This window comes from Bombus affinis, chromosome 5 (genome assembly GCF_024516045.1).
Source record: "Bombus affinis isolate iyBomAffi1 chromosome 5, iyBomAffi1.2, whole genome shotgun sequence".
Classification (NCBI taxonomy): domain Eukaryota; kingdom Metazoa; phylum Arthropoda; class Insecta; order Hymenoptera; family Apidae; genus Bombus; species Bombus affinis.
Window position 1 is genome coordinate 7143785 of NC_066348.1, and position 24381 is coordinate 7168165.

Genomic DNA, 24381 nt, shown 5'->3' on the forward strand with positions numbered 1-24381 from the left:
ATATCTGCATTAACAAACTTTTTATATTTTTATTTAATTGTATTAACATATGTGAATGCTAAAATCAAATATTATATAATTAATTATATTGCTTTTAATTATACACTCTGTAACTATTTTGGAATAATATATGAATATATTGTAGCCCTACCGATTTTATCAAGTTATCAATGTTTTTGCGATTTGAAAGATAAGATATATAAAATGATGCTAATGTATACATACAAAATAAATAGAGTTCTGTCTTTGAGAGAGTTCTGAGAATATATTTATTACATCAACGATGAGAAGTTCTACGTGTTCTACCAATACTTTATCAGGACATCAGTTTTGTAAGATTATGTAAGTTTTTCAAATACTTTGAGTCTATAATATATATATATATATATTCTCTTTCAAGTAGTAGTTCCAAAATTGATAAAGTGTCCAATAATTTCTAAAAAATAAATGAAATTGTTTTTATTTAAACATCACAAAATAAAATGCTTGAAAATCGATATAATTATAAATACATATGAAATAAATCGTATCTATACTGTACTGAGAACTACATAGCAGTTGACTAATACACAGCTCTTTAGCAAGACAGTCATCACTGTTGAAACTTAATGAGTTTTAATTGGATGTAATTGAAAATTTTAGTCATCTCGCAACTGTGACTGACCGAATAAAGGCATAGATGCACTCTGTTTAACTCGATTACACAAGAAATGATGCTAATCCTTTGCAACGTATTTGCTGTCATAGAAACGGAATCCAGAACGAAACGTTCTAACATAGTGACAATAAGCCGTGTTATTCAATAATAAAGATTATATGTATGGAACACCTGCGAACAACAGTTTCTCTTATAATGAGTTCTGTGTAAGATCGACATTTTCCGGTGACGTAAGATTCTTGCATCGCAATTGTTATCATTTTCCAGCTTCCCATAGTTTGTCATTGTCTTTTCTTATCGTATGAATTATTTTATGCTTGTTATTTCGACAAAGAATTTAATAAATTTTCTTAATAATATCGTGAGTCAAAGATTTCATATATCATGTTACGTGAATCATGTAGATAAATATTAAAAGTACTAAAAATAATAATACTCTTGAGATACTAAGAAATATTCGAGACATTTGATCTGTCCATTATTGTACGCGCAAGCACTCGTCAACTTTTCATCATTCAGTGACTATAGTCGACCTTCCACTTGAGGAATTTTATGCTCCCACGTTTGAACTTTCATTACTGTTGTAAATTTAGTTATAATTACCGCTTTATCTGCTACTGTATAATTAAACAAATTTTACTACGGTTTTATTTTTCAATATTAGTTGCTCAAATGTTTCTTTTCCTTCTTCTTGTCTCTATTTAATTAGTATATCTACGTTCAAAAGTTCCATCGTAAACTTCTAGAAAACACGGCGTTTTTTAAAATGCAATAATAAGATAAGATACGCAATTTTCAATGAGTCAGAAATTGTACTGAGTGCTCTAGAGGCGTTTATGAAAACTATCGCTGTCATTTCAATAAAACAATTACGTAATATAGGATTGTGAACGCTTTTAACTAGTTGAAATGATAAAAATTTTCAATTGTAATTCAATCCAATCTTGTTGACTTGTTTGCATCTTTCTTTGAAAAATCTGAAAATACCATTTTTGTCAATTTTAAACGATCTAAGAAATAAGAATTAATGGAAATTCTAAGAAAAATATAGGAATAGAGATATTTTGGTTATTCTTCGTAGAAATGTTATACGAATTATCTATAATATTCAAACCAATATTTCACAATTCAGTACTATTCTTCCACAAAGTTGCCATCAATGGTTGACGGAAACTGAGATAATCCTGAATATATTCTACATTTCTGAAAATAGATTATCTGCGTATACAACAGTATTTCTCAACAAGGAGTTCTTCCTAATTTTACACGTCTGACACATTCAATAAGATGTATAGTTACTACCGGCGTATGAGGTAACCTTTCTTAACTTAACCTCCTTTAGTTCGTAGCATTTATTACATATTTTTCAGTCAATGCTTTCCCCTATGTAAAATATATAACATATCTAATATAGTAAGGCATTTCTGATGAAGAAACAATCTAACTAACGAATTAAAATGAAATGAAATGAAATGGAAAAATAAGATTTGTTAAATATGGAAAATTTACTATACTTTTACTATACTTTACGGACAATGCATTTATTGCAGTTTACGTTGGTGCAGGCTATTCAGAAGTTAAGGTGCTCGGCGAGATCGGATACTTGATGCGCCGACAGGTATGTTTGTGAATCCGTGAAAGCAACGGACCGTTAGCCAAGAAAGGATTTAAGACATTCATTGATCCAATGACTACTGCACAATGACTCGCTGTTGCTTCAACAGCTGGTTCTAAGAAGAAGTGCAGGGAGCATTTATACAAGTATTAATTAAGAAAACAGTACTTTTTAGTAACATTTATATTTGATAGCTATAATGAAATTAAAGGAAATTATTGCATAAATAAATAAAATTGTAAGAAATTATGTCCAATAAAATTATTAAGAATTATTATGCTCAATTATTTTACATTTGTCACTGGCAGAATTCATAAAAAACACTTAGTTCATAGCTTATAAAATTACATATCTGAAAAATCACATAGCTTATAACATCATATACCTGAAACTATACAAAAAATAATGTCAGGGAGATGTATAAATGTTATTATATCATTATAGGCTAAGAATAAAACAATCTAACCTATGTAAAAATAAATAAATTTTCTAATTATCTCCATATTCCGGAAATTTTGGTAGTTAATTTGCAGCTAGATAATCCAATAATAGAAAGGAAAAATAGTGAAACGCAGCAGTGCCCTAAAAAATAAGTCATATTGAAAATCAATTTCGACACTTGTGTCACGTGACCTAAGCTATTTATTCGCATCAAATAAAGCCTCTCGCGAAAATTGTTCTCGCAATAAGAGCCGCGGAATTTCTTGATTGCAGCTGGAAGGAAAAGCACGCGCCATGACTGGAATGTAATATACACCCTCTGGCATTCGATTATTATCAAGATATTTTCTCGATGTTCTGGCATCTTTTTTCTTTTTACCTGTGAGCGTTATCTATCTAATGCGAATATATTAACTCATTAAGAGTCGACGTTGCGTTAAAGTAACATTTAATTGCAATCTTTTTTAACATTTTACATTTTCAAATTCTGTATCTCAACATTGTGGTTATGAAATTCAATTTTTGTTTAATATCTTTCTTTCTTTTGGTATCTTTTCTTTAAACTTTCTAGTTTTATAAACTGTAAAGCAATTAACGTATTTATAACGTTATGATAAACTGTTTCCTGGTCTTTAATGAGTTAATTTGACAATTCACAACTTTTTACCTACGGAGAAGAATGATATAAAATAGATATAAAATGATATAAAATAAAAGAGGATATGTGTAATCAATAGTAGGCATAACACTTCTTATGTTATAATGAAGTTTGATATCTATTTTGATATGGAGTATATCTTGTTTCCATGAATTTTATTAAGGAAAAATCGGAATTAGTCGAACTTGGCCCCGAGTAGAGTGATTTTCAGTTTATTGGAAATTGATAACCTGTGTAATCTACTTTCGAGTAAATGGAGATAACGAAGCCAGGGGAAAGTGGATGTAGGTAGAAAAATATAGATTGCTTGAATAAGAAAACTATGCTATTAAAAACATTAGAAATTAATATTACGATGTCATCTAAAATTTGTTTTAACAATAGATATGTCTTCATCGTAGATTTAAACTTACATATTTTTTCTATTTATTGTATTTTAAACTTTAGTATGCAACATATACAAGGTTAAACTAAATTAATATTTTTATATATCCTTATCTGTATAATTTTCTTCGGTAATTAGTACTTACATTTTTGCTGCAGTTCTTCTAACTCACAAGCACAATTTCGAAGTAGTATTCACATATGCGCATGCGTATCTATTACAAACTTAGTATATATAAATTTTATGACATTAAAAGAATTTAATCATTTGAATACGCACCTTTTTAATTTTCCTTACACTTTTTACGAGCTAAAAATCACTACGTGTTTGTTTACTTAGCTTTTTTTAATAAATGAAATGATTGTGTGTGTACATGTTATGATGTAGTACCATCGCGCATGAGCGCCGCAGAGAATCGGCGGCAAACCAGTGTTATACGAAGTCTTCGTCTTTTCGAATCATTTGGAACCTGTTAGTAGAAATTGGCGATAGGAAGGTGAAGGATCATGGAAATATCTGCGAAGCTAGTTCAAAATTGAGTAAAAGACATATAACGTCTGATAAATTATAAATCAGAAACGAGTGATTTTTCAAGTAGAAAATCCACTGATTTTAAAATCTAAGATGCTTTTGAAGATTTATTTACTAATCTCGTTTACAATTTTAAAAGATGTATCGTGTTTATCCTGGCATGATCATCATCAGAATAACGAAGACAGTTCGAACAGGAAAAATGTTCATACAGTTCCGCTTGGTTCAGGAGCCACTTTTCATTGGAGGTATATTTTTATAACATTAATTGAATTTAATGTCAACAGATACACCGAGTAATAATTACAAAATTGAAGAATAATTTTTTTAGGGTTGATTTTATGAGCGAAATAATAATTGCGGAAGTCCACTATATAGGTGTCGACAATACTTGGTTTGCCATCGGTTTCTCGAATTATGGTGAATTAAAACCTGCCGATTATTGCGTTCTGTGGATTGATTGGCACCGACAAATTCAGTTACAGGTAATCATAAAATACATTTAACGATTACACGAGAAAACACGATAAGTCTATTTTTATCGATTTTATAATTTTTATATCAACTACATTATATTGTAATTTCAGGATGCGTGGGCAGATGAAGAAGGAAAATTAAACCTCGACCTGCAACAGGATTGCGAGAACTTCGCGTGGAGAAGAAGAGGAAACGTCACAAAGTTTACCTTCTCCAGGAAGTTCGATACTTGCGATGAAAATGACTACATCATGGAGGTAAATTAAGTATGAAATTAATAAAAGATATTAGTCATTTGATTATTTTTCTTCGACATAAAAAGATATTTGGAAATTCGTAGAGAGGTACCACGCACTTGGTGTGGTTAGAAGGTTTGGGACCACTGTCGTCCTTGGCTGGTTTACAAGTATCAGATGCAGAAGCTTCTGGCATGTCCAGAACAGAATTGATCAGGGTACTCCATCAGAAACCGACATTTCCACCGGACGCCTGGCAATTGGAAATGTTGGCTGATCATGTAAAAGTGCCAAATAGGGAAACGACTTATTGGTGTCGCATACAAAAATTACCACCCGTTTTGTCTCAAAAGTGAGTCTATTAGACTGCAACAAAATTCGCCAGAATTAATCTTTCATCGAACTATTATTTCTAGACATCACATTCTGCAGTTTGGCCCAATCATACAAACGGGTAACGAACACTTGGTTCATCATATGGAAGTTTTCCATTGCGCTGGACCAATGGCTCTTGAAATTCCTATGTACGATGGTCCTTGTGATGGAGCTGATAGACCGGAAAGAACTCAAGTGCGTTAAGCTTCTTAGACAGATTTTTTCATTTATGCCTTTAAAAAATAATTAAATATGTTTTCTAGAATCATCTTATTTTTTACTCCGTTTTTTAGGTATGTAAAAAAGTCTTGGCAGCATGGGCAATGGGAGCAGATGCTTTCGTTTACCCAGAGGAAGCTGGTCTTTCGATCGGTGGCCAAAATTTTAATCCATATGTCATGTTGGAAGTTCACTATAATAACCCCGAACTTCAGGATGGGAACGTCGATTCTTCAGGAATTCGTTTTATCGTTACTAGGAGTCTTCGCAAATATGACGCCGGTGTAATTGAACTGGGTTTAGAATATACTGATAAAATGGCAATTCCCCCACGACAAGTAATGAATCATTGCACATATAATTAATCAAAGATATATGCGCAGATATATATTATAATATACGTTACTAAAATCGGAATTAATAACAAAATCTTTGTAGGAAGCCTTTATTTTATCAGGACATTGTATACAAGAATGTACAGGTGTTGGTCTCCCACAACAAGGAATACATATTTTCGCATCCCAACTTCATACACATTTAACAGGCGTAAAAGTTGTTACTCGTCATATTAGAGACGGAGAGGAGTTGCCTCTGTTAAATTATGACAATCATTATTCCACTCATTTCCAAGAAATTCGTCTTTTACCGAAACCTGTTACCATTTTGCCTGTAAGAATTAAAATCTAATACTTTATATATTTCACGTGTACTGCATTATATTATGTACATATAATAGATTTTAATGTAAATTAATGATAGGGAGATTCGTTAATAACAACTTGCACATATAATACGATGGATAGGGAGAATATTACTCTTGGTGGATTCGCCATTTCCGATGAGATGTGTGTGAATTATATTCACTACTACCCTAATGCTCGATTAGAGGTATGAAATATTAATATTCTTTTATAAAAAATTATAAGATTATAAGAAGAATTATAAGAAATATTTAATCTGTTTTAGGTTTGCAAAAGTGCTATTAGCGACGATGCACTGAGAACTTATTTCCGGTATATGAGGGAATGGGAAAATCAACCAACTAGTGTCGATAACGGAATTTCTGCAAATTATGGAAGTATAGAATGGACCAAAGTTCGTGTACAAGCTTTACATGATTTATATGAAGCTGCACCATTAGGTTCTTAATTATTTAATTTATTAATGTATTAAGCATCTGAAGTTTGATTTTGATATTTCAATTGAAAATTTTCATCTATATTTGATCAGGAATGCAATGCAATGGCTCTGATGGATCTCGACTTCCTGGATTATGGGACAACATACCAGCCACACCGGTCAAACTACCCTTACCTCCACCGGCTCGAAATTGTCCACACTCGTCGTTAAGACAAGAAATAATAAATTCTATATAAAATTCTTTTTCTGTTACATACTGCTATCTATTTTCGAAAATATTAACGAAATCAAAATTCATGTCTACGGATTATACAACAAGTCTGAACATTAGTGAAACATAAACGAAATAAAGTATAATTATAATTCATATGGATTTACAATGGTTTCCATAAATCTATAAACTTATCAGCTTACGCATAAAATATTTTACAAATAAAATACTTCGTTACACACATTATTTAACAGCTCTTTCACTTTATCTATATTCTTTTAAGACTGCTTCATTTAATTACATAATTTTAAAAGAATATAGTTTTTCAAAAAAAAAAAAAAAAAAAAAAGAAAAAAGAAGAAGAAGAGAATAAAAGAAAAACAATTCGGATTACACTACAAGGTGTTCAAACTTAATGTAGTATTTGTATAAGCCAAAAAAAAAAGAAACTGAAAGACTATTAAAAAGCGTACCCTGGGAAAACGGTAAACATATTATCGATATATAAAAGTTTATAAACCTCCAGTATATTTATGCATCTTAAGGGTTCCTTTTTGGCAGTACATTGTCTTGCTGCGAATAAGCTAGCTTAATCGAACATTCGTTAACAAATACTTGTTCTATGAGAAATTGGTATTTGTAAAATATGAAATAATAAAAATAATCAAAGTTATAATAATAATAATAATAAATCGTGATAGTTGAAACTTTGTCTTTACACATTTTACGAATGTACAAAAGAGGGACGCGTCTTAACGTTAAATGTGATATAAAAATTAAAGATATCCAATTATTTACGATATAATACACATGGGCGGGTTATACATACATACATACATACGCACGTACACGCTGAAATCACGCACACAATAGTTGCCTTGTTCGCTCGTCAAGCGCAAAGATCACTTCCGGAAAAATAACGTAATGTGTTCTTTTTTAATTTCTGTTTTCTTTCAATTTGTTCTTTTGTTTCTTCGTTTCTTTTCTCTTGTTTCATTCGATCCTTATGTACGATCGAGCACTCGTTACATTTTTTAATCTTTCAACTTCGGTTAGAAATTGTTCACAAACATCCTAGCATGTAACACAGAATTCTATCGAGTATTAAATTTGTACTGCCAAATGCACTTCTGTGTGTTTCAACCCTTTGAAGTATATATTTCCAAAAAATGGTATCTTCTTCCTTTTTAGCAAAGCACAATTCTTTTAAAAATCTAGTGAACATGAAGATATAGACTTGATTAGTTGCATTATGTAATAGTAAAAATATACCATTATCTACCTAGTAGATAAAAAGTGAAAAAATTTTGTTTAAAATTTGCAAAATGATTTGTTTTAATCTGATATATTTCAAAGGGTTAACCGTAGTTCTCTATTGAAGGTATGGGAGAGAATTTTTCTCTTTGGTACTTAATTAAGCTGTACTTAGACTTGAAAACATTGATTTAGAAAAGAAATTTTAAAAATGGTTGCTAACAAAAGCTGATTAAAATGATTTGTATACCTTACTGACAATATGGCAAAGAAATGTACACACATACACACATATATATGTAATATATAAATGTGTACATAATAATAAAATATAATATTTTAAAATTGCATATACAAAATATTTATGTTTAATTTATCCAAGGGTTGAAAGAATTTCCTTTTAAAAACAGTATTCCTTTTTAATTTTGTAAATAGATCGTTAAAATATCGAAGTTATTACAGTTATTATTACAAACTTAAGCAATCTGAATAAAAGAACAAACACGAGTCTAATCACAGCTTAAATGTTAGAAACTTGAATTTAAGTCATTTCGCGATATTTCTTACAAAAATTCGAGAACGCAGATTTCTTTAAAGATATTCTTATAAAGAATAGAATCGGCAGAAAAATGTGGCTTTCCTAGAAAACATAAATATCAAGTGACAAAATGGAATATAGCCAGCATATTTTGCATATACTATTAGAAGCTTTGATTTGCACATCTCGAGAAACGTGCTTCCTGAAACATTTAGGAACGTGATTGTTTTGAATACGTGGACATTTTTGTGGACATATGCGTAAAAAAATTTAGATTCTCTGCTAGGAACACGCTCCATTGGAAAAAATACTTACTTTCTAAAGCGTGGATGCGTTAACGACCAGAATTCCATATTTATGTTTCTTTCTCTCTCACTCTCTCATTCTACTTCACGGGAAGAATTTTTCCTTCAACATAGCTTTCTTTTTTGGAAAAATGTTTTACGTAGAATCATCACATAACAAGAGATCGTGGCTAAGACTTCGCGGGTATATAAGTATAAAATATATATTAAGGAGCTTAAAGTACAATATGTGTTCTTTAAGTCCACTTTGCTACATTATTCGTATGCATACCAATACAAGAGGAATTTCATCGTTCAGGATTTTGTCAAAGCCTATCTACTTATGCGTCTAATTCAGCGTTGTGTAAACGATACGTCACAAAACTAATAAAATATATATTATAAAAAATTGTTAATTTTACATTACAACGTGAGTTGCTGCGAGCCTAATTTCCAATGAGACTCGCGAAAAGCAGCTGACGCTACGATGTATCAACAAGAACCTCTCGACTAGAGTGACTGATTGTTCTGTTGCATATGCATTTGCAAGAAACAATAAAGTATACCGGCCTGTGCCATCACGTCCACGGTCCCCGCAGCTAATGGATCTCGACTTTTTGCATCAGATCGCGAATTCGTACCAGGACGCAGAAGCGTCGGCCCGAATACCGTCGCTAGGTTGTGCAAAGACATTTTATTTTGGGCCTCGTGTTTATTAACTCGTATCAAATGAGTAAGTAGAAAGTCGATGACTGCCTTGTTCACGGCTGGTAGACTTTCGTATACTCTTCTGAGAGCAGCACCTTTTGATAACTCGCCAGTTTGGAAAGCTTCTAAAAACGCGGGATACAGAGCATCCGTAAAGAGAGCTTCCGGCATTTCACGGAGATACAATTTGAGCACACCTGTTACGGAGTGAACATCAACCTAAAATATAAAAATAAATTCATATTAATACACAACTCTTTGAATACTGAGGTACTTTTAAAAGAAAGGATTTTATTCTTTTATGTAATGTATTGGCTACCTCTTTAAGCAGTTGTTCTGCTTCGTACGAATTACTTTCAAATGATTTGCGTAATTTTGTTAAATCAGAAGCTGAACCAGAAACGCGATATAATCCCACTTCTCCGACTCCTCTCCTTTCTACCTCTCTAACGCATGCGGTTATAATAAAAGGAACATCGCGTTTTTCACGTCTGTAAAAAACATGTAATTATATTTAATACAGATGAACAAATTTTTAATAAAAATATATAATTAAAAGATTTAAATAGGAGTTCATAGTTCATAGTTCAAAAGCAACATACTTGCACACTTGTTGAATTTTAGCTCCAAATAAACCTTGAGGTTTAGCAGATGGTACCCGCCTTAATGTCACTTCACTTGGAACAAAACGAAGAGCCACATCTAATGTAGCTGGGCCTAAATTTAATGACCTTTCTACTTGATCCGATTGAAGCCAAGATCTACTTAATCTTTGTATGCATTTGCCACGTAATACAGAACGCGTTCCACATTCTTCGTACAACAAAATTCTAACATTTTGACTTCCCTCTAGTTCCACAACGAATGTTTCGCCTTAAATAAGTGAAAATTAAGTAATTAATTAAAAAAAAACTTATTTATTCAACTTTCGAAGTTTTATAAAAATAAAATTTTACCCCAAGTTGGAGCTTGGCCTCTCGCAACTCGACTTCTTGCACGTTTAAAATAGTGCCCATAACTATCAACTTCCACAATAATATAAAGATCTCCTACTCTATCTAAACCAGGTGGTGTCAAACCAAGTAAAGTTAAATGAAGATCGCCTAATAATAAACTTTCATCGCGTCCTGATCTAAGTAAATAACTTCCCATATCTGTTTGAAGGTAAGTACGACAAGCTGTAACCCAAGCCTGTAATTCGTACATTGATAAAGGTAATGGTCCTGGAGGTTGTCCACCCTAAAAAATTATCATTTACCATACATTTCTCTCTCATTAGATTGATATGATCATTTTTTTTTTTTCTAATATCTTTACTTGCATCCTCGTGTTGAATTTAAATAAAGTGCATTATTACATATCTTTATCTTATTTATTTATTCGAGATCTGTGAATTACGCACCTTTGACTTATCTAGGTACATATGGGAACGCATTACCTGTTGCAATGCCTCCACCGCTTCAACCCATTGAGAACGTTCAAATTCACTGGATAGAAAGAATGTGTACGAGTTTTGTACTCGATGTTGACTTTTATGCGCAACGCGTAATACTAAATTTGGGGATGCTAATACTAATTGAGCTTCAAGCTCAGCAAGTTTCTTCCTATTTTTTTCTGAACCTCTACCACCGATTCTAATTCGTTTTTCATCATTTCGTTCTTCCCATAGTATCTGATCACGTACTGTACATGCTTGTGATCTGAATAAGTACAAATTATTATTATTATACATATAAATTATTATTAGGAGTAAACAATAGACTTTTATATATACCTCAAAGCTACAACATTAGCTGGACTAGTTTCACGAGGTTCAATGCCATCTTCTGTCACTACCGCCTCTGCCACTGGTACATACCACTTCAACTCAAATGTAAATTTGTCTCTGCCAGAAGCTTTATACTTTGCACAAGCAATTACGTCATTAAAAAGAAAAAGATGTCTCAACTTTCTATGACCATCAGACAGTTCTACCACAAACGAGTTTTTTACTAATCTCCGTTGTGCTCTATCATGACTCTAAAAATAATATAGTTTTAAAAAATACTAAATTAATTATTATTATAGCTATAAATATAGTTTATTTACCGGAAACATTGACTTCGTCTGAATAATATTAAATTCGTCTAGGAAATTTCTAGTCATACCAAGAGCCTCTGAAAGTGGCGCATGATCTGCATGATTCACTGGTGTGTGCTTAAGAAGATCCTACAATCAGTTGAGACACAATTATCAATGCGAATTGAGATAAGATAACGTTTACAAAGTACATTTCCACATCATTTTATCAACTTATCCAATCAACGTTTTATCTGTAATGTATATCTATATCTATATAGCTTTGGCTAATATAACAAAAGCATAAACTATACAATACTTACATGCAATACTAGGGCATTTTTTTGTACTCGCGCTACTGGCTTATGTAAAAGATCTTCAAGAGATAAACCTGGTCCTTTTGGAACTCCTCTAAGTCTTATATCTCTTGTAATTTCACCAAATTGAGTCGAATGTGCAGAACACCTCCGCACAGTATCAGTAGCGCGAGCGTAATTATGTAAGAAAGCTCCATATAATCCTATATTGCTGGCCATTATCTTAATTTGTAATCCATAATAGAATATTAATAACAGGGCAGAATGTATGAATTTCTCAATATTAATATATTAATATATTTAGTTCTTACTTTAAATTGTTCACCTATAGTAGTTTTACTGTCCCATTTGTCTAGTTTCTTTCTAAGACCATCCAAAAATGTTTGATGTAGTGCATGTAATTCAGGAATTTTATAAAACATCGTACCAAATTCATCTTCAGAAATAACAGGTTGGGACGTTGTTAATGTTGCCCTGATGGCTTTCATGTACTACAAACAACATATAATTTTTTAATCAAAGTAATGTTATTTATGCATATTATGGAAAATGATAAATATATTACATACTTGTAACATTACATTTAGACATTCGACATAAATAGTTTCACTCTCTACTACCGAGTTTACGATGCATTTAATCATAGACGTTCTATCATCTTCACGGTCTTTACTTTTCTCCTGTCGACGAGGTGTAGTTGGTGTTGGAGATTCTAAGCTACCTTCGCTTAGGCTTAAAGGCTCTGCGTCACTACTACCAGTTTCGTTATCCGTGCTAAGAGCACGTAATAAGATTGGTGGTGCAGGACTTGCACCCTCTTCATCCTCACTATCCATTGCCGCTCGATGTCTATAAATAAACAGATGTATATTTGTAAATATATATATTTAATGTAAAATTATTTTTAAACCAATGATGTTCAGATACAAATAACTTACTGTATAAAATAATCAATGTTGACATAATTACTCTGATTCCCTGGAGAATCAGGTAAGGAGGGTGGTCTTCTGGGTGGTGCTCTACTGCCATTATTGTTTCCAACAGGTGGAACACGTGCATCAATATATACATATTCTCCTGTTTGATCTAAGGCTACAGAATCATAATAAGGTTCCTCCTCTGATGCCTCTGCATCACCATCTTCTCCATCTTCATTAACTGCATTTTCTAAATCTATTTTTAATTGTTAATATAGATGAAACGAATACAATTAAAATTATTAAATAAAATTTTAAAATTATAAAATTATAATATACAATTATAAAACTATAATATAGCAAAAATATAATACCTTTTTCATCTTCCTCTTTAAGAGATTCTTCATTTTTATCTTTCTTTGAGCTTCCTGTCACTTCAATTACAGTGACATAGTTACTTGGCACATCTGGGTCACTGTTTCTTCTAAGTTCAGGCACTTTATCAGGACTCCTTGGTATTTCACTTTTGGGTCTTTTGCTTGTACTAAGAGTAGAACTTAGTTCAGAAACACACTTGTCCTGAAATTTACTTATATCTTCACGTGCTGTAAGAGGTGGGGCTAATGATTCCACATGTTGAACATTAGATGAGCTTGTAGAATCTCCCAAATTATTCTCTGTTGCTAAACAACTGTGTTGATTTTGTGATTCTATGGATTGCTGTTTCTCAGGTGTAGTTGTAATATTACTATTTGCTAATTGTTTATGACGTTCAACATCAGCCAATAACCTTTCTAAATATTCCACATAAAATTCTTCCTTTTCAAGTTCTTCTCTCAAAGCAGTCACCTGTGAAAATAATAATGATTTTGTTTAAGTATTTTACTACATTTAATTATGTAACTACATTATTATACATAATCTATATAAAATGTACATAATATAAATTTGTGTCCTTAGTAGATCATAACAAAATTGAAGTAAATGGCGAGTAATTAAACAGTGAGAATATATTGTATGAGGAAATTTAGTAATAAGAATTGGTGTTCTTAGTATAGCAGATAGTTAAATATATTTAATGGTTTCATTTCCTTTATAGATAATAATAGATAATATATAGAGAAATTTGTAAGATAAACAAAATTTTTTAATTTATTTGAAACCAATACAATGAACATAAATAGTAGATCACATTAAAAATATCAATTATGGTTAAATATAAATTAGCTTAATTTCCCAGTTAAGTAAGAAATTAATACGATGACTCATAGAATAAAGCTCCCAATACCTCAGCAAGGAGGAAAGTTTTATGTAATAAGGAACTAACAATTTATTAAACAGTCCCCTTAAAAATATAAATCCTACTTAAAGTTTCCAATATATTAACTTTTCCACTATTTATTTCTAAGAAATAATTGGCATTAAGATAATCATATCAAGAAATAATATTCCTGTTTGGTCTTTCTTCCATTAATAGTACAGAATTAAAATGTATTACATACAAATCATAAATAATATATTATAGCTTTTAAAATAAAACCAACTATGTTAAATTACTTAATTCAAAATGCAAGAAAACATATCCCTTGGTATCCCATGTGTCTGATATTTCCAATTTTTATTTAAATAAATATATCTACAGAAAAATCTTAATATAAATATTTGATAACTTCATCGAAGAAAATTCTTTTGCAATTAGAAGATAATAACAGAATTCCTGACTGGATTCTCACCTTCTGTTTATGCTTGACTAGGTTGGCCCTGACGTCTTCTTCCCAAGCTGCCGGCAAGGCGCTGTCCGGGAATCTCTGTACCCAGACACGCTGGAAATCCCCGAAAACGCTCATTACTCTACTCCAGGCCGTTTAAAGAGAGGACTCCTCGGGGACAGTGATGATCTCGGGCACGATTCAAGCCGCTGTGTACATTGCACGGGCGCGGCGGCGGTCGTGGCTCTCACCCGAATACGCCTGATCACGATCTCGTTTTGACACAGAGATTCTATTGAAACAGACGTGTCACCGTAACGAGGCATAAGTCGTTCGTTTCGTTCGTGAACGATTTTCCTTTCCGGTACACGCTACAACGCTATACCCGAAGAATCAACGAAACGAGCGTCATACAACCGCTGTCATCTTGTCGACATCTCCTGCGTAGCTCACGGTCCGATCCCCATGCCCTCTCCTATCATTTTGACGCCTCCGCTATACTTTATTCACAGACACTGCCCTTCCTTAAACGCAGCAGGTGCGCTTCACGGATGATGATACTTTTCACGGTGCGCTTACGCAAAATAGAAATTCGTTTCTTACGAAACGCAACTAAAATTATGTATTTTTCTCTTCGTTGACAGATAAAAGTTATACTTCTCTACGATGATATGAGTCAATTTTCGCTCGGTTTCAACATTACATTAGCGATGAATTTTAATTTTCGAGATATTCACTGGAAAAAAGTAATAGATATATTATAACGATACATGTCGATAACTTTACGTAATGATTTAGAATTGTTGTTTATGTATATTTATATACATTTATAAGAAATTTAAACGCGCATAATAATAAAATTAATAAAAATGCACATAATACATAAAATATCCACAATATAAAGGGTAAAGTATTCATTATAATATTTGAAGAGTGATACATAAATATCTATCTAGATTTCGTTTCCTTATAAAAATGTAAATTTGCATAAACCTTCGTAATTTAACTATAAAGTATAAGGGAAAGTAATTCCATTTTCAAAAATGAAACGAAAATTTGGTTTATTTTGAAATCAATATTGATAGAATTGCTATTAAAGTATATTTCAAATGTAAATGAATAATAAAAATAATTTTTTTGATACATTGAATTTTTTTTAATTATAATATTGTATTTATTATAATGTACATACTCTTTAAATTCATTTTGAAACATATCTCCATTACTAAAATGAGGGAATCAATTAAACATTAAATAAATTTAAAAAAATAACATGTATATATAGTAACAGATGATAATAAATACTCATAAATAAATACTTAAATATATATAATTGTTATTAATAGCATTTACTAGTAATTATTATGCTTGTCAAATACCTTATTCGAATCATTAATATGCTCCACGATTACTTCAATTATGTTCCTCAGTCTTCCTGTACAATATATATCTAATATCTACTAACTCCATTGAAAGCATTGTAGCGCTACAGTGTGCGTATTCAAAAACAAAATCAAATAGCGGGATATTTAAAAAAATAATTCTATAAAATAATTAATTAATTATGTTTACAAAATTGTAAATTTAGATATCAAATTGTGTTTATGTGTATTGTATAATCGTTTTCTAAACATATTTTGATAACGAAGAATTATTAATTAAGCTGAATCTTTTTTCACTTATTTTTGTAAGTTGCTGTACGGGTGTAGCTGTCAACCTCGGTGGCAGTACAATTTAGAGGTTATGTTTCTTTTAAAAAATTAACGAATTTTCATAAATTTTTCCACTTATTTATAAAAATACCTATTATGGACGAGAGACAAAACGGCCCGATATTACAAGAATTAGTAAAATGCATAAAATTGGAGTCAAAAGGCGGGATTTTGTCATGTTTAGTACTACTTAAAAATGATTCAAAATGCTATAAGCAATTTGCCAAAGATGGAGGATTAGGCATTTTAGTAAATTTACTTCATTATTATCATAATATAAAAATACTAAACATGACACTGAGTATTTTAGCGAATGCTTGCATGAATTCAGATGCAAGGGAAAAGGTACAGATATATCTATTTTCATCTTTAAAATCAGTTGATAAAATTTATCTATTATATACTTATAAACAGAGTATCTTTTCTATAGAATTTGCTTATTTGTAATAATGCAGCACAAATCTTTTTCTAGGTCAGAGGCTCTAAAATAGCAAGTCGTATAGTTTCTATAATAAAACATATCAAACTAGAAAATACTATACACTGTCGTGCCTGCAGACTAATCGGGAATTTATCTGAAAGTGACTGGCATGCAAAATCATTATGTGAAGCTGGTGCAATCCAAGCTTTGATTAATCTTCTACAATTAGATACATATATACAAACATACTTAATGGCTGTCAGAGCAGTAAGGTATTACAAAATGAATATATATAACAAAAAATAATATCCTTGTATTTTTAGGTGGTATTTTTAATTAATTTGTATATGTTTTTTATAGGAATATTTGGAATACATATGAAGGTAGTAGAGAAGAAATCTTAGAGTCTGGAGTAATATTTAGAATTACATGTTTATTAGTATTGGCAAAAGAAAAATCAGAAACAGATAAAAAGTATGTGGAGCTAATAGAAACCTGTTTAAAAGCCATATGTGCTTTTTTGGCCACATTGGATCCACGAGTTGGAGAACAATTACGAGGAGAAAAAGACATACAGGGTTATAAGATTATTGTGCAATGCTGTGATATGAATAATAAAGTGGCAATTAGGTGTTTGTACAATCTTTGCCAAATTGCAGAATTTCGTCCCATTTTAGGGAATTTTGGTGCTATTGAAAGTTTTATTGCCCTTATTAAAGATCACTTAGAATTATCTAAGGAAACATTAGTCAGTTTATGTTTGTTCTGTAGAGAAGCTGTAAATCGTGCGAGAATTAGGATGGCATCGGGTTTAGAATTAATATTATCTTTACTAAAAGATACTGAGAATGAAAAATATCATCCCATGTTATTGCATGCTTTAGCACAATTTGTTTATGATGATCCAAGCATTACAATAATGGTAAAAAATGGTTTGATTGATGTTTTAGTTGTTAGATTAAAAAAAATGGTAACTGAAGATGTATCTAACGAGAGAACAAATATTTCAAAGAAAAGAGAAAATGATTCTCCTCCTAGTAGACAAACGGAATTAAAATACAATAAGACGAATTTAGGAAGGTGAGTTTGTAAAATTTTATTTATGTCTATATTGTAGAAAACGTAAATTAAAAATTTGTTCATTTATAGATTTAGTTCAGACTATTATCGAGATGACTGGAGTCCAGGAAGTGCTACTAGTGTTTCCTCTTCACCTCCCAGTACACCACCATTACCTTTTTATGATTCTATCGAAAATGACGAAAATGCCGAGGATAATTACAGTCCAGTTTGTAGTGATACAGAGATGATAGATACAGAGGATGGTAAATTAGTTTATACATGTACTTTCTGACAATTGTTATAAAATCATCTTGAAAACACTTGGAACTAATAATTTACACTTAACTTTTTAGAACCCCAAACAGAAGTTGAGTCATTAAAGAGTTGTAAATCGATAACTATAGATATAGAAGAGTCTCAGAATGTGGCAAAGGAAACTAAATCGTCGAATGTGTGGGAGTATGCAAATGTGTGGACATTAGTATTACTAAGTCGATTAAGTCATTCAAATGATCCAATTGATCGGTTGGCCGATCCTGCAACCATTGAAGCATTATCAGCCTACATTAGACACGCGAAAAATCCAAGAGCATCTAGAATTTTAACTAGAATTATAAGGTAAGTAATAAAATAACACTCATTTTATAAGACTTATATTATTTAATAAAAAATTTTGTATATAGGAATGGAGCGTATTTAATGCCATTGTTAAAACAAGGCTTCGTTTTTGAAGCTGAAACGTTGTACGGTTCGGAACAATATACGAGACAGTTATGTGTTTTAGCAGAAACTGGCGGAGCAGTAGGTGAACTTACATCCATATTGCTTCGCGGAGAGGAAGCTCATAAATTGGTTATCGCAGTTTCGATACCATTCCTAATTAAGTCGCGATATATTCTAAAATCGCTATTGAACAATCACGGTGGTCTTCAATTAATATTTCACGTTCTATCCGACCAACAGCATGTTCTTCACGAAAACGCTATTTGGTCAATTTGTCGACTAGCAAACACGCTTGAAATTCAACCTGAGATTATAGAGAAGTGTCAAATCACGGACATTACTTCGACTGATTTTCCAAGAGTATATGACAATCATCCCAAACCTGCAACGGTTACATTTGAACTGGACGATGGTACGACTGTCGACGCTTGTAGGCAAACGCTGTGTCAGAAATCGGATGCATTTTCTGCCATGCTTGAAGGGTACTTTTCAGAATCGGGCAAGAAACGTGTTAAATTACGAAACACATCGAAAGAAGGTCTTAACACATTGTTGTTAGCTGCTAATGGAGCAACTTTCGAAAATAGAACTATCGAATCACTGCTAGATGCCGTGCTATTGGCTGATAAATTTCTTATGGCTGATATATCAGATATTCTTACAGAAAGTTCTATTTCTCAGTTAAATTATAAAAACTTCAGTAAAGCGTGGAACTGGGCGAGAGTGAATTCGTGCCACGAACTGAAATCCTGTTGCGTGAAGAGGTTTCTGACAGCCCCGATGACAAAGCCTGAAAGAGTTCAAGCATTTCAAGATTTTTCTACCACTGAAAGTTTTCAGGAATTTCTAGACGAAGTAAGAAAAATCATCAACAACGTTTTGTGCCAACGTTAATGACGAATTAATTTTATATATACAGGGTGTTTCGATACGGTTACTAAAACCGGGTATGCTTAAATTTATGGAGAAGTAAATCAAAAGTACAGGATGAATAACGATGTTTTGTTACTTTTTATTATCCTATCCACACCGAAACACCCTGTGAAATTGTGATATTTACTAGCAATGGCGTGAGCAACTGTTATAATTATGATGATTTAAACATTTAATCAACATTCTTTAAGTAGAAAGCACTTAATGTGACTTTTATATAACGAAACATTTGGTTCGTACTATACTTCGATCGTGCTTATTGTGAATATATTTTAAGACATGGAATTGATGTATAAATATACAATTTATAAGTGTCATTTAATTATAAATATATATTTAAATGCTGATAATTGTAAATAATTACATGCGTGCGCGTGCATACACAAACATGTATGTATGTATAATGACGAAAATATTTCAATCTTAGTTTATTCGATATAAATGTAAATGGGTAACACATTATTTCGGAGGAACAAATAAATAAAAAACAGAAAATGAAAAATACTTTCCTTGAATGATATTTGACTTCGATATATTATCTATTAGTTTCTCTCCAGCAGCTTTAACTTCATCGACTCCGACGGTACAGATATCAAGTGTAAAATTAATTTAACCTGATCCTTATTTATACATTCTATTTTGAATGATTTAATCAACTGCAATTTTTAAGATAAAATCAAATAAATTCAATAAATCTTAACATATCTTAAGTTTATTATTTTCGCACCTCTGCCAATGCAAGCGATATTTGTATTTCTGCTAATTTTCGACCAATGCAACTTCTAACGCCTAAGGCGAATGGTAAACTCCCATGTGGATGAATTACACCTTGATAAGTGCCTTTTTCCGTTCTAATCCATCTTTCCGGAAGGAACTCATTTGGTTGCGAAAAGTTCGCAGCGTCGCGACCACTCGAATAAAGTGATAATACGAGTAGCTCCTACAATAAAATATCACGTGATTTTTAAATACCTTCTTTATTGTTTATCGATATGTTTATTATAAGTAACATATAATATAAATTCATTTACCCCTTTTGGTACAAAGTAATTATTAATCACACTGTCTTCTGGTAAATATCTAGATATAAATGGAGCTATAGGATACAGTCGAAGAGATTCTTTGATTACGCCTTTTAATAATGGTACGTGCAATATATCTCTCTGTGAAAGATCCTTCAATTGTTCAAATAGTTCCTCTTGCCTTTCGGGATGATTACATAACAGTAACAATATCCATTGCAAGGTGGTCGCTGTCTGAGCATAAAGTATAAAATTAGTTTTCAAATACTAACAATGTATATAAAATAAATAATAACTGAATCATATTGAAATTTAATTTTAAATTTAAATTTTTCTTGAATTCTTTTCTTTATTCTATTCTTATTAATCTTTAAATTCAAATTTCAAATGAATCATATTATCCTGTCGGTTGCAGTTGAGCTAACCGTATCACCAGCTGCTAAAATGAAATCGGTAACGATGCAGATTGCGTCTTCGGTTTGAATACCTTCATCCATCATTTTCTTTAACAAACCGTCGCCACCTAATTTAGTCATTTCCGGGACCAGTACTCGAACAATTTCGAAAGCTGTGTCAGCTGATGCAATAAATTTCCTCCAAACAGGTAAGCGTAAATTCATAGCTAGTTTAGCTGGTATAATGGATAATTTAGCTGAATACTCGAATATTTTGTGCAACGTTTTCGCTAATATTTCGAAGTCTCGAGACAACTGTTTCTTATGAAAATGCCAACAGGGTCCCATTAACGTGGCCATCATTGCTGCAAAATAAAAAACGAGTTTCTATAAATGCTTTTCTACCTTGGACTTTCCATTAAAGTAAGTTATTTTTACCCTCGATAGACCATTGATAAAGTTGAACCTGTAAATTCGTTATGATAGCATCAGTCTTAATCTGTTTTTGCCATTTCTGTCTAAGTCCAATGGCCACCTCTTGACACGGCTCAAACATTAAATTTGTTGGATCTGGTACTAACATTACTTTATTTAAAATCTTACGAAAATGTATCCATTCCTCGCCATCCCTATCAAGATATAAATGTTCATTTTAAAATTCAACCAAAAAATTTGAATTTCCTTCATTTACGTTCTTAACATACCACCATACTATGTGGTATGTACAATATGTACAACTTATGTACAATAATTATCAAAACTGAGTTTTATCTGTGATGTACATATTTATACACTAAAAATGACTTTTGTGATATTTTTTAACCAAAGAAATGCTTAAAGTTACTATACATGAACAGTAAACCGCGGCGACATTTCCGTATTTCGTTGTAAAGTGTCCAAGCTTCTGGTAGGAAATGTTTTGGCGCCGAACCTTCTAGTCTAAAAATTCTTCGATACTCATGGATTGAATTTACGAAAACTGCTGTAACTGGTCCTAAACGTTCCCTATAAACTGGACCCAATTCCTTGTGTCTTCTATGAACGTATTCATGTTGCTTTTTTGGGCCGCCAGAAAGAATGAATGACAAAAGCGTCCCAAAAACAGGAATTCCCCGTGGTTCTGGTGCTTCCCGTATAATACTTTTGGACGCCGTTGTCACCACAGTAGCAAGTTTTCTGTCGCGCGATTTTTCTGTGGTCTTTATGTTCGACTTATTCGCGCCATCTATAGATTTCGAGATATCGGAGGGATCATCGATCCTCGATGCTTGCGACGCGCCTGTGCAATCGCAACCAGATGCACATTGTTTCAACGCGGTAACTTTATCGGAAACGTTTACAGATTTGCCGGTTTTGAAAACATTTTGCGCAACTTTCATCTTCATAATTCACCGATGATTCTTCCTTATTTACCGTTAATGCGAAGAAACGATAATTACTGTTGACACGATACTATCTCAGGGTGTTATATGTTTTACATTGAACACACGTTGTTGAGTCTTAAATTTAAAACTTTTATTTTGCCGACGAATCGTTCTTCCTTCGAAATCTCAGAAATGACTTCATTGAAATAGAAGTCGTTTAACAACGCTAAAGAAGCTCTTCTTTTCTTTCTCTGGTGTCATGTTTAATAACTCGAGATCAATCAGGCGATAACACTGGCTGACAATTTAAAGCGATAACAGAATCGTTTTTATGATCATTGTATCAACGCCGATTCGTATATTTTTTCTGATAACGTGATCGATCATACTTCTCTCGTGGTAAATATTTTTCAGTTGTACTTTTCTCCCGGGCACCTTGACAATTATTGCGGTTTCCGTTTATAACCGGAAGTAGGTACGGTAATAGAAAGTATCGAATCGTAAAGAGAACAGAATTCGAGGAAAATATTGAAGTTACACGCCGATTACAAAACACTGGTATACACCTGAAGAAGAAGATCGAATACCGTTTACTATGACCGTTATCTAGAAGCCGTTTACCTCTCGGCTGCAGGTTTCCACTTTCATCCACGAGAATTCCTTCATTTTGTGATTTACCACGTTCTTATTTTCAAATCATTTACAATGTCGCTGAGATTAACATAATAACAAGTAATTAATGTAAATCGCTGTTTGTAATACTTCTTCGGTTACTTTGTTATTATCTTAATATTTATCTACAATTAATTTACATGATATAGGCTGCGTATGTGTTAAACTGATTACAGTTTGATGGTACCGAGAGATTGTTGATATTAGAACACGCACGTTTGTTATATACTGACGTAAATGTAATATCTTTCTTAATTCGTACTTCCGATTCTTATATATGATCAATTAAGTTCAAATTGAGGCAATCACTATAACTATAACAACGAGTAATTAAGAACAATAAATAGATCAAACAGTTTTGTGCTTATTGTAGAATAATGTTTTTATATATAACACTATTATTTCTTTAACTTCCTGTAGGTTCACTAATTTTACAGTCACTGAAACTTATCTTTAATTATTGCCGTTGAGCTTTTTATATTTATTATTGTGAAACAATCATGTCTGAAAATATCATATTAATATATATATATCTTTTTATTTTTATAGAAACAAATCCGTTAAGATTATTTCAAATAGATTATCAAATACACTACTAATCAGTTTTTCATGTGTTGGCAAACACTGATACTTCCTCGCGGTCTGATCGTGGTTACCCCAAGCCCATAACGTCCGACTACTACACACTGTTTAACAGTTTCGAAGATATTTAAATCTCCTGCTGAAACTTCTTACATGGAGTGGGGACCACGTGCGAGGTTCCAAGAATAAAGTATTATAAGCTATATAAAATTTCATTATAGGAACAAATTTAATAATACTATCATGTATTATATCTATTTCATAACTAGTATTATTCATACTAAGCCATGATTATTATATGTACTATATATGCTTTTAATACATAATAATAATCAACAATTTAATAGTTTAAAATATTTTCTATATTTAATATATTTCAGAATCTCATTCGGTATTTCAAAAATGTTTAACGTACGACTACTGAAAAAATTGGCTTCTATCAGTAATAAATATTTATGTACGTTAATAAATATGTTATGAAGTACAAAAAAAAATGGTATCAAAGTTCATCATTTCACGTGTTGTTTTGTTATTAAAGACTTGTAAATGATTATTTAAAGGAAAACGCAGTGTACAATATATCTAAGAACATAATAAAATGTAATTTACATAGATAAGGAGGAAAGATATTCTACATATGTAAAATTGAATAAGGTAAGAAGATTTTGAACAGAACGATAGCATTTATAAATAATGCATTCGATACCTTCCATCTAGACAGAATATCTACTTTAGAATACTACAACAAAATAGGTCCACTGTAA

At 31.8% G+C, this 24381-nt stretch overlaps 4 protein-coding genes and 1 long non-coding RNA gene across 7 annotated transcripts; 3 read left to right on the forward strand and 2 right to left on the reverse strand.

Moving 5' to 3' along the window:
- Positions 1–668: 668 nt before the first annotated feature.
- LOC126916330 (uncharacterized) lies at positions 669–2547 on the forward strand. Its single transcript, XR_007710533.1, has 2 exons — positions 669–1971; positions 2209–2547. It is a non-coding gene; the product is annotated as an uncharacterized LOC126916330 (long non-coding RNA).
- A 1667-nt stretch (positions 2548–4214) lies between these two features.
- On the forward strand, positions 4215–7102 carry LOC126916315 (dopamine beta-hydroxylase). The gene is made up of 10 exons (XM_050722006.1): positions 4215–4536; positions 4620–4773; positions 4876–5022; positions 5106–5353; positions 5418–5571; positions 5670–5933; positions 6034–6264; positions 6355–6483; positions 6562–6736; positions 6826–7102. Exons 1-10 carry the CDS (start codon positions 4382–4384, stop codon positions 6969–6971), a joined length of 1803 nt encoding a protein of 600 aa, XP_050577963.1. The 5' UTR covers positions 4215–4381; the 3' UTR covers positions 6972–7102.
- Positions 7063–16216, reverse strand: LOC126916311 (active breakpoint cluster region-related protein). 2 transcript variants are annotated; one of them, XM_050721995.1, is made up of 14 exons: positions 16111–16216; positions 14756–15467; positions 13397–13871; positions 13044–13278; positions 12675–12954; positions 12417–12596; positions 12112–12327; positions 11819–11938; positions 11505–11749; positions 11169–11430; positions 10687–10969; positions 10333–10603; positions 10050–10221; positions 7063–9949 (listed from the first exon to the last, which is right to left on the reverse strand). In XM_050721995.1, the coding sequence occupies exons 2-14, from the start codon at positions 14867–14869 to the stop codon at positions 9533–9535; spliced, it is 3270 nt and encodes a 1089-aa protein (XP_050577952.1). In that variant the 5' UTR covers positions 14870–15467; positions 16111–16216; the 3' UTR covers positions 7063–9532. The 2 variants fall into 2 exon arrangements, with proteins under 2 accessions (XP_050577952.1, XP_050577951.1); XM_050721994.1 differs by having other exon boundaries at positions 11133–11430.
- Positions 16217–16405: 189 nt separating this feature from the next.
- On the forward strand, positions 16406–20086 carry LOC126916313 (armadillo repeat-containing protein 5). Its single transcript, XM_050722003.1, has 6 exons — positions 16406–16788; positions 16916–17136; positions 17225–17944; positions 18014–18189; positions 18280–18544; positions 18610–20086. Exons 1-6 carry the CDS (start codon positions 16540–16542, stop codon positions 19541–19543), a joined length of 2565 nt encoding a protein of 854 aa, XP_050577960.1. The 5' UTR covers positions 16406–16539; the 3' UTR covers positions 19544–20086.
- On the reverse strand, positions 20085–23727 carry LOC126916317 (cytochrome P450 315a1, mitochondrial). Of its 2 annotated transcripts, none has more exons than XM_050722010.1 (6): positions 21849–23727; positions 21438–21628; positions 21092–21364; positions 20614–20834; positions 20310–20522; positions 20085–20238 (listed from the first exon to the last, which is right to left on the reverse strand). In XM_050722010.1, the coding sequence occupies exons 1-6, from the start codon at positions 22382–22384 to the stop codon at positions 20125–20127; spliced, it is 1548 nt and encodes a 515-aa protein (XP_050577967.1). In that variant the 5' UTR covers positions 22385–23727; the 3' UTR covers positions 20085–20124. The 2 variants fall into 2 exon arrangements, with proteins under 2 accessions (XP_050577967.1, XP_050577966.1); XM_050722009.1 differs by having other exon boundaries at positions 20614–20838; positions 21030–21364.
- Positions 23728–24381: the final 654 nt, after the last annotated feature.

What these genes read in the sequence shown, in the direction of transcription:
- LOC126916315 (XM_050722006.1), top strand. Translation starts at nt 4,382, where the DNA reads ATGCTTTTGAAGATTTATTTACTAATCTCGTTTACAATTTTAAAAGAT. An exon ending in AAAATGACTACATCATGGAG is followed by an intron (nt 5,023 to 5,105) that starts GTAAATTAAGTA and finishes GGAAATTCGTAG; the next exon opens with AGAGGTACCACGCACTTGGT. An exon ending in ACCCTAATGCTCGATTAGAG is followed by an intron (nt 6,484 to 6,561) that starts GTATGAAATATT and finishes AATCTGTTTTAG; the next exon opens with GTTTGCAAAAGTGCTATTAG.
- LOC126916317 (XM_050722009.1), bottom strand. Translation starts at nt 22,384, where the DNA reads ATGAAGATGAAAGTTGCGCAAAATGTTTTCAAAACCGGCAAATCTGTA. An exon ending in TTATCAATGGTCTATCGAGG is followed by an intron (nt 21,365 to 21,437) that starts GTAAAAATAACT and finishes TTTATTTTGCAG; the next exon opens with CAATGATGGCCACGTTAATG. An exon ending in ATTACTTTGTACCAAAAGGG is followed by an intron (nt 20,523 to 20,613) that starts GTAAATGAATTT and finishes ATTTTATTGTAG; the next exon opens with GAGCTACTCGTATTATCACT.
- LOC126916313 (XM_050722003.1), top strand. Translation starts at nt 16,540, where the DNA reads ATGGACGAGAGACAAAACGGCCCGATATTACAAGAATTAGTAAAATGC. An exon ending in ATGGCTGTCAGAGCAGTAAG is followed by an intron (nt 17,137 to 17,224) that starts GTATTACAAAAT and finishes TGTTTTTTATAG; the next exon opens with GAATATTTGGAATACATATG. An exon ending in GATGATAGATACAGAGGATG is followed by an intron (nt 18,190 to 18,279) that starts GTAAATTAGTTT and finishes TTAACTTTTTAG; the next exon opens with AACCCCAAACAGAAGTTGAG.
- LOC126916311 (XM_050721994.1), bottom strand. Translation starts at nt 14,869, where the DNA reads ATGAGCGTTTTCGGGGATTTCCAGCGTGTCTGGGTACAGAGATTCCCG. An exon ending in TAAAGAGGAAGATGAAAAAG is followed by an intron (nt 13,279 to 13,396) that starts GTATTATATTTT and finishes AATTAAAAATAG; the next exon opens with ATTTAGAAAATGCAGTTAAT. An exon ending in GCTAATGTTGTAGCTTTGAG is followed by an intron (nt 11,431 to 11,504) that starts GTATATATAAAA and finishes GTACTTATTCAG; the next exon opens with ATCACAAGCATGTACAGTAC.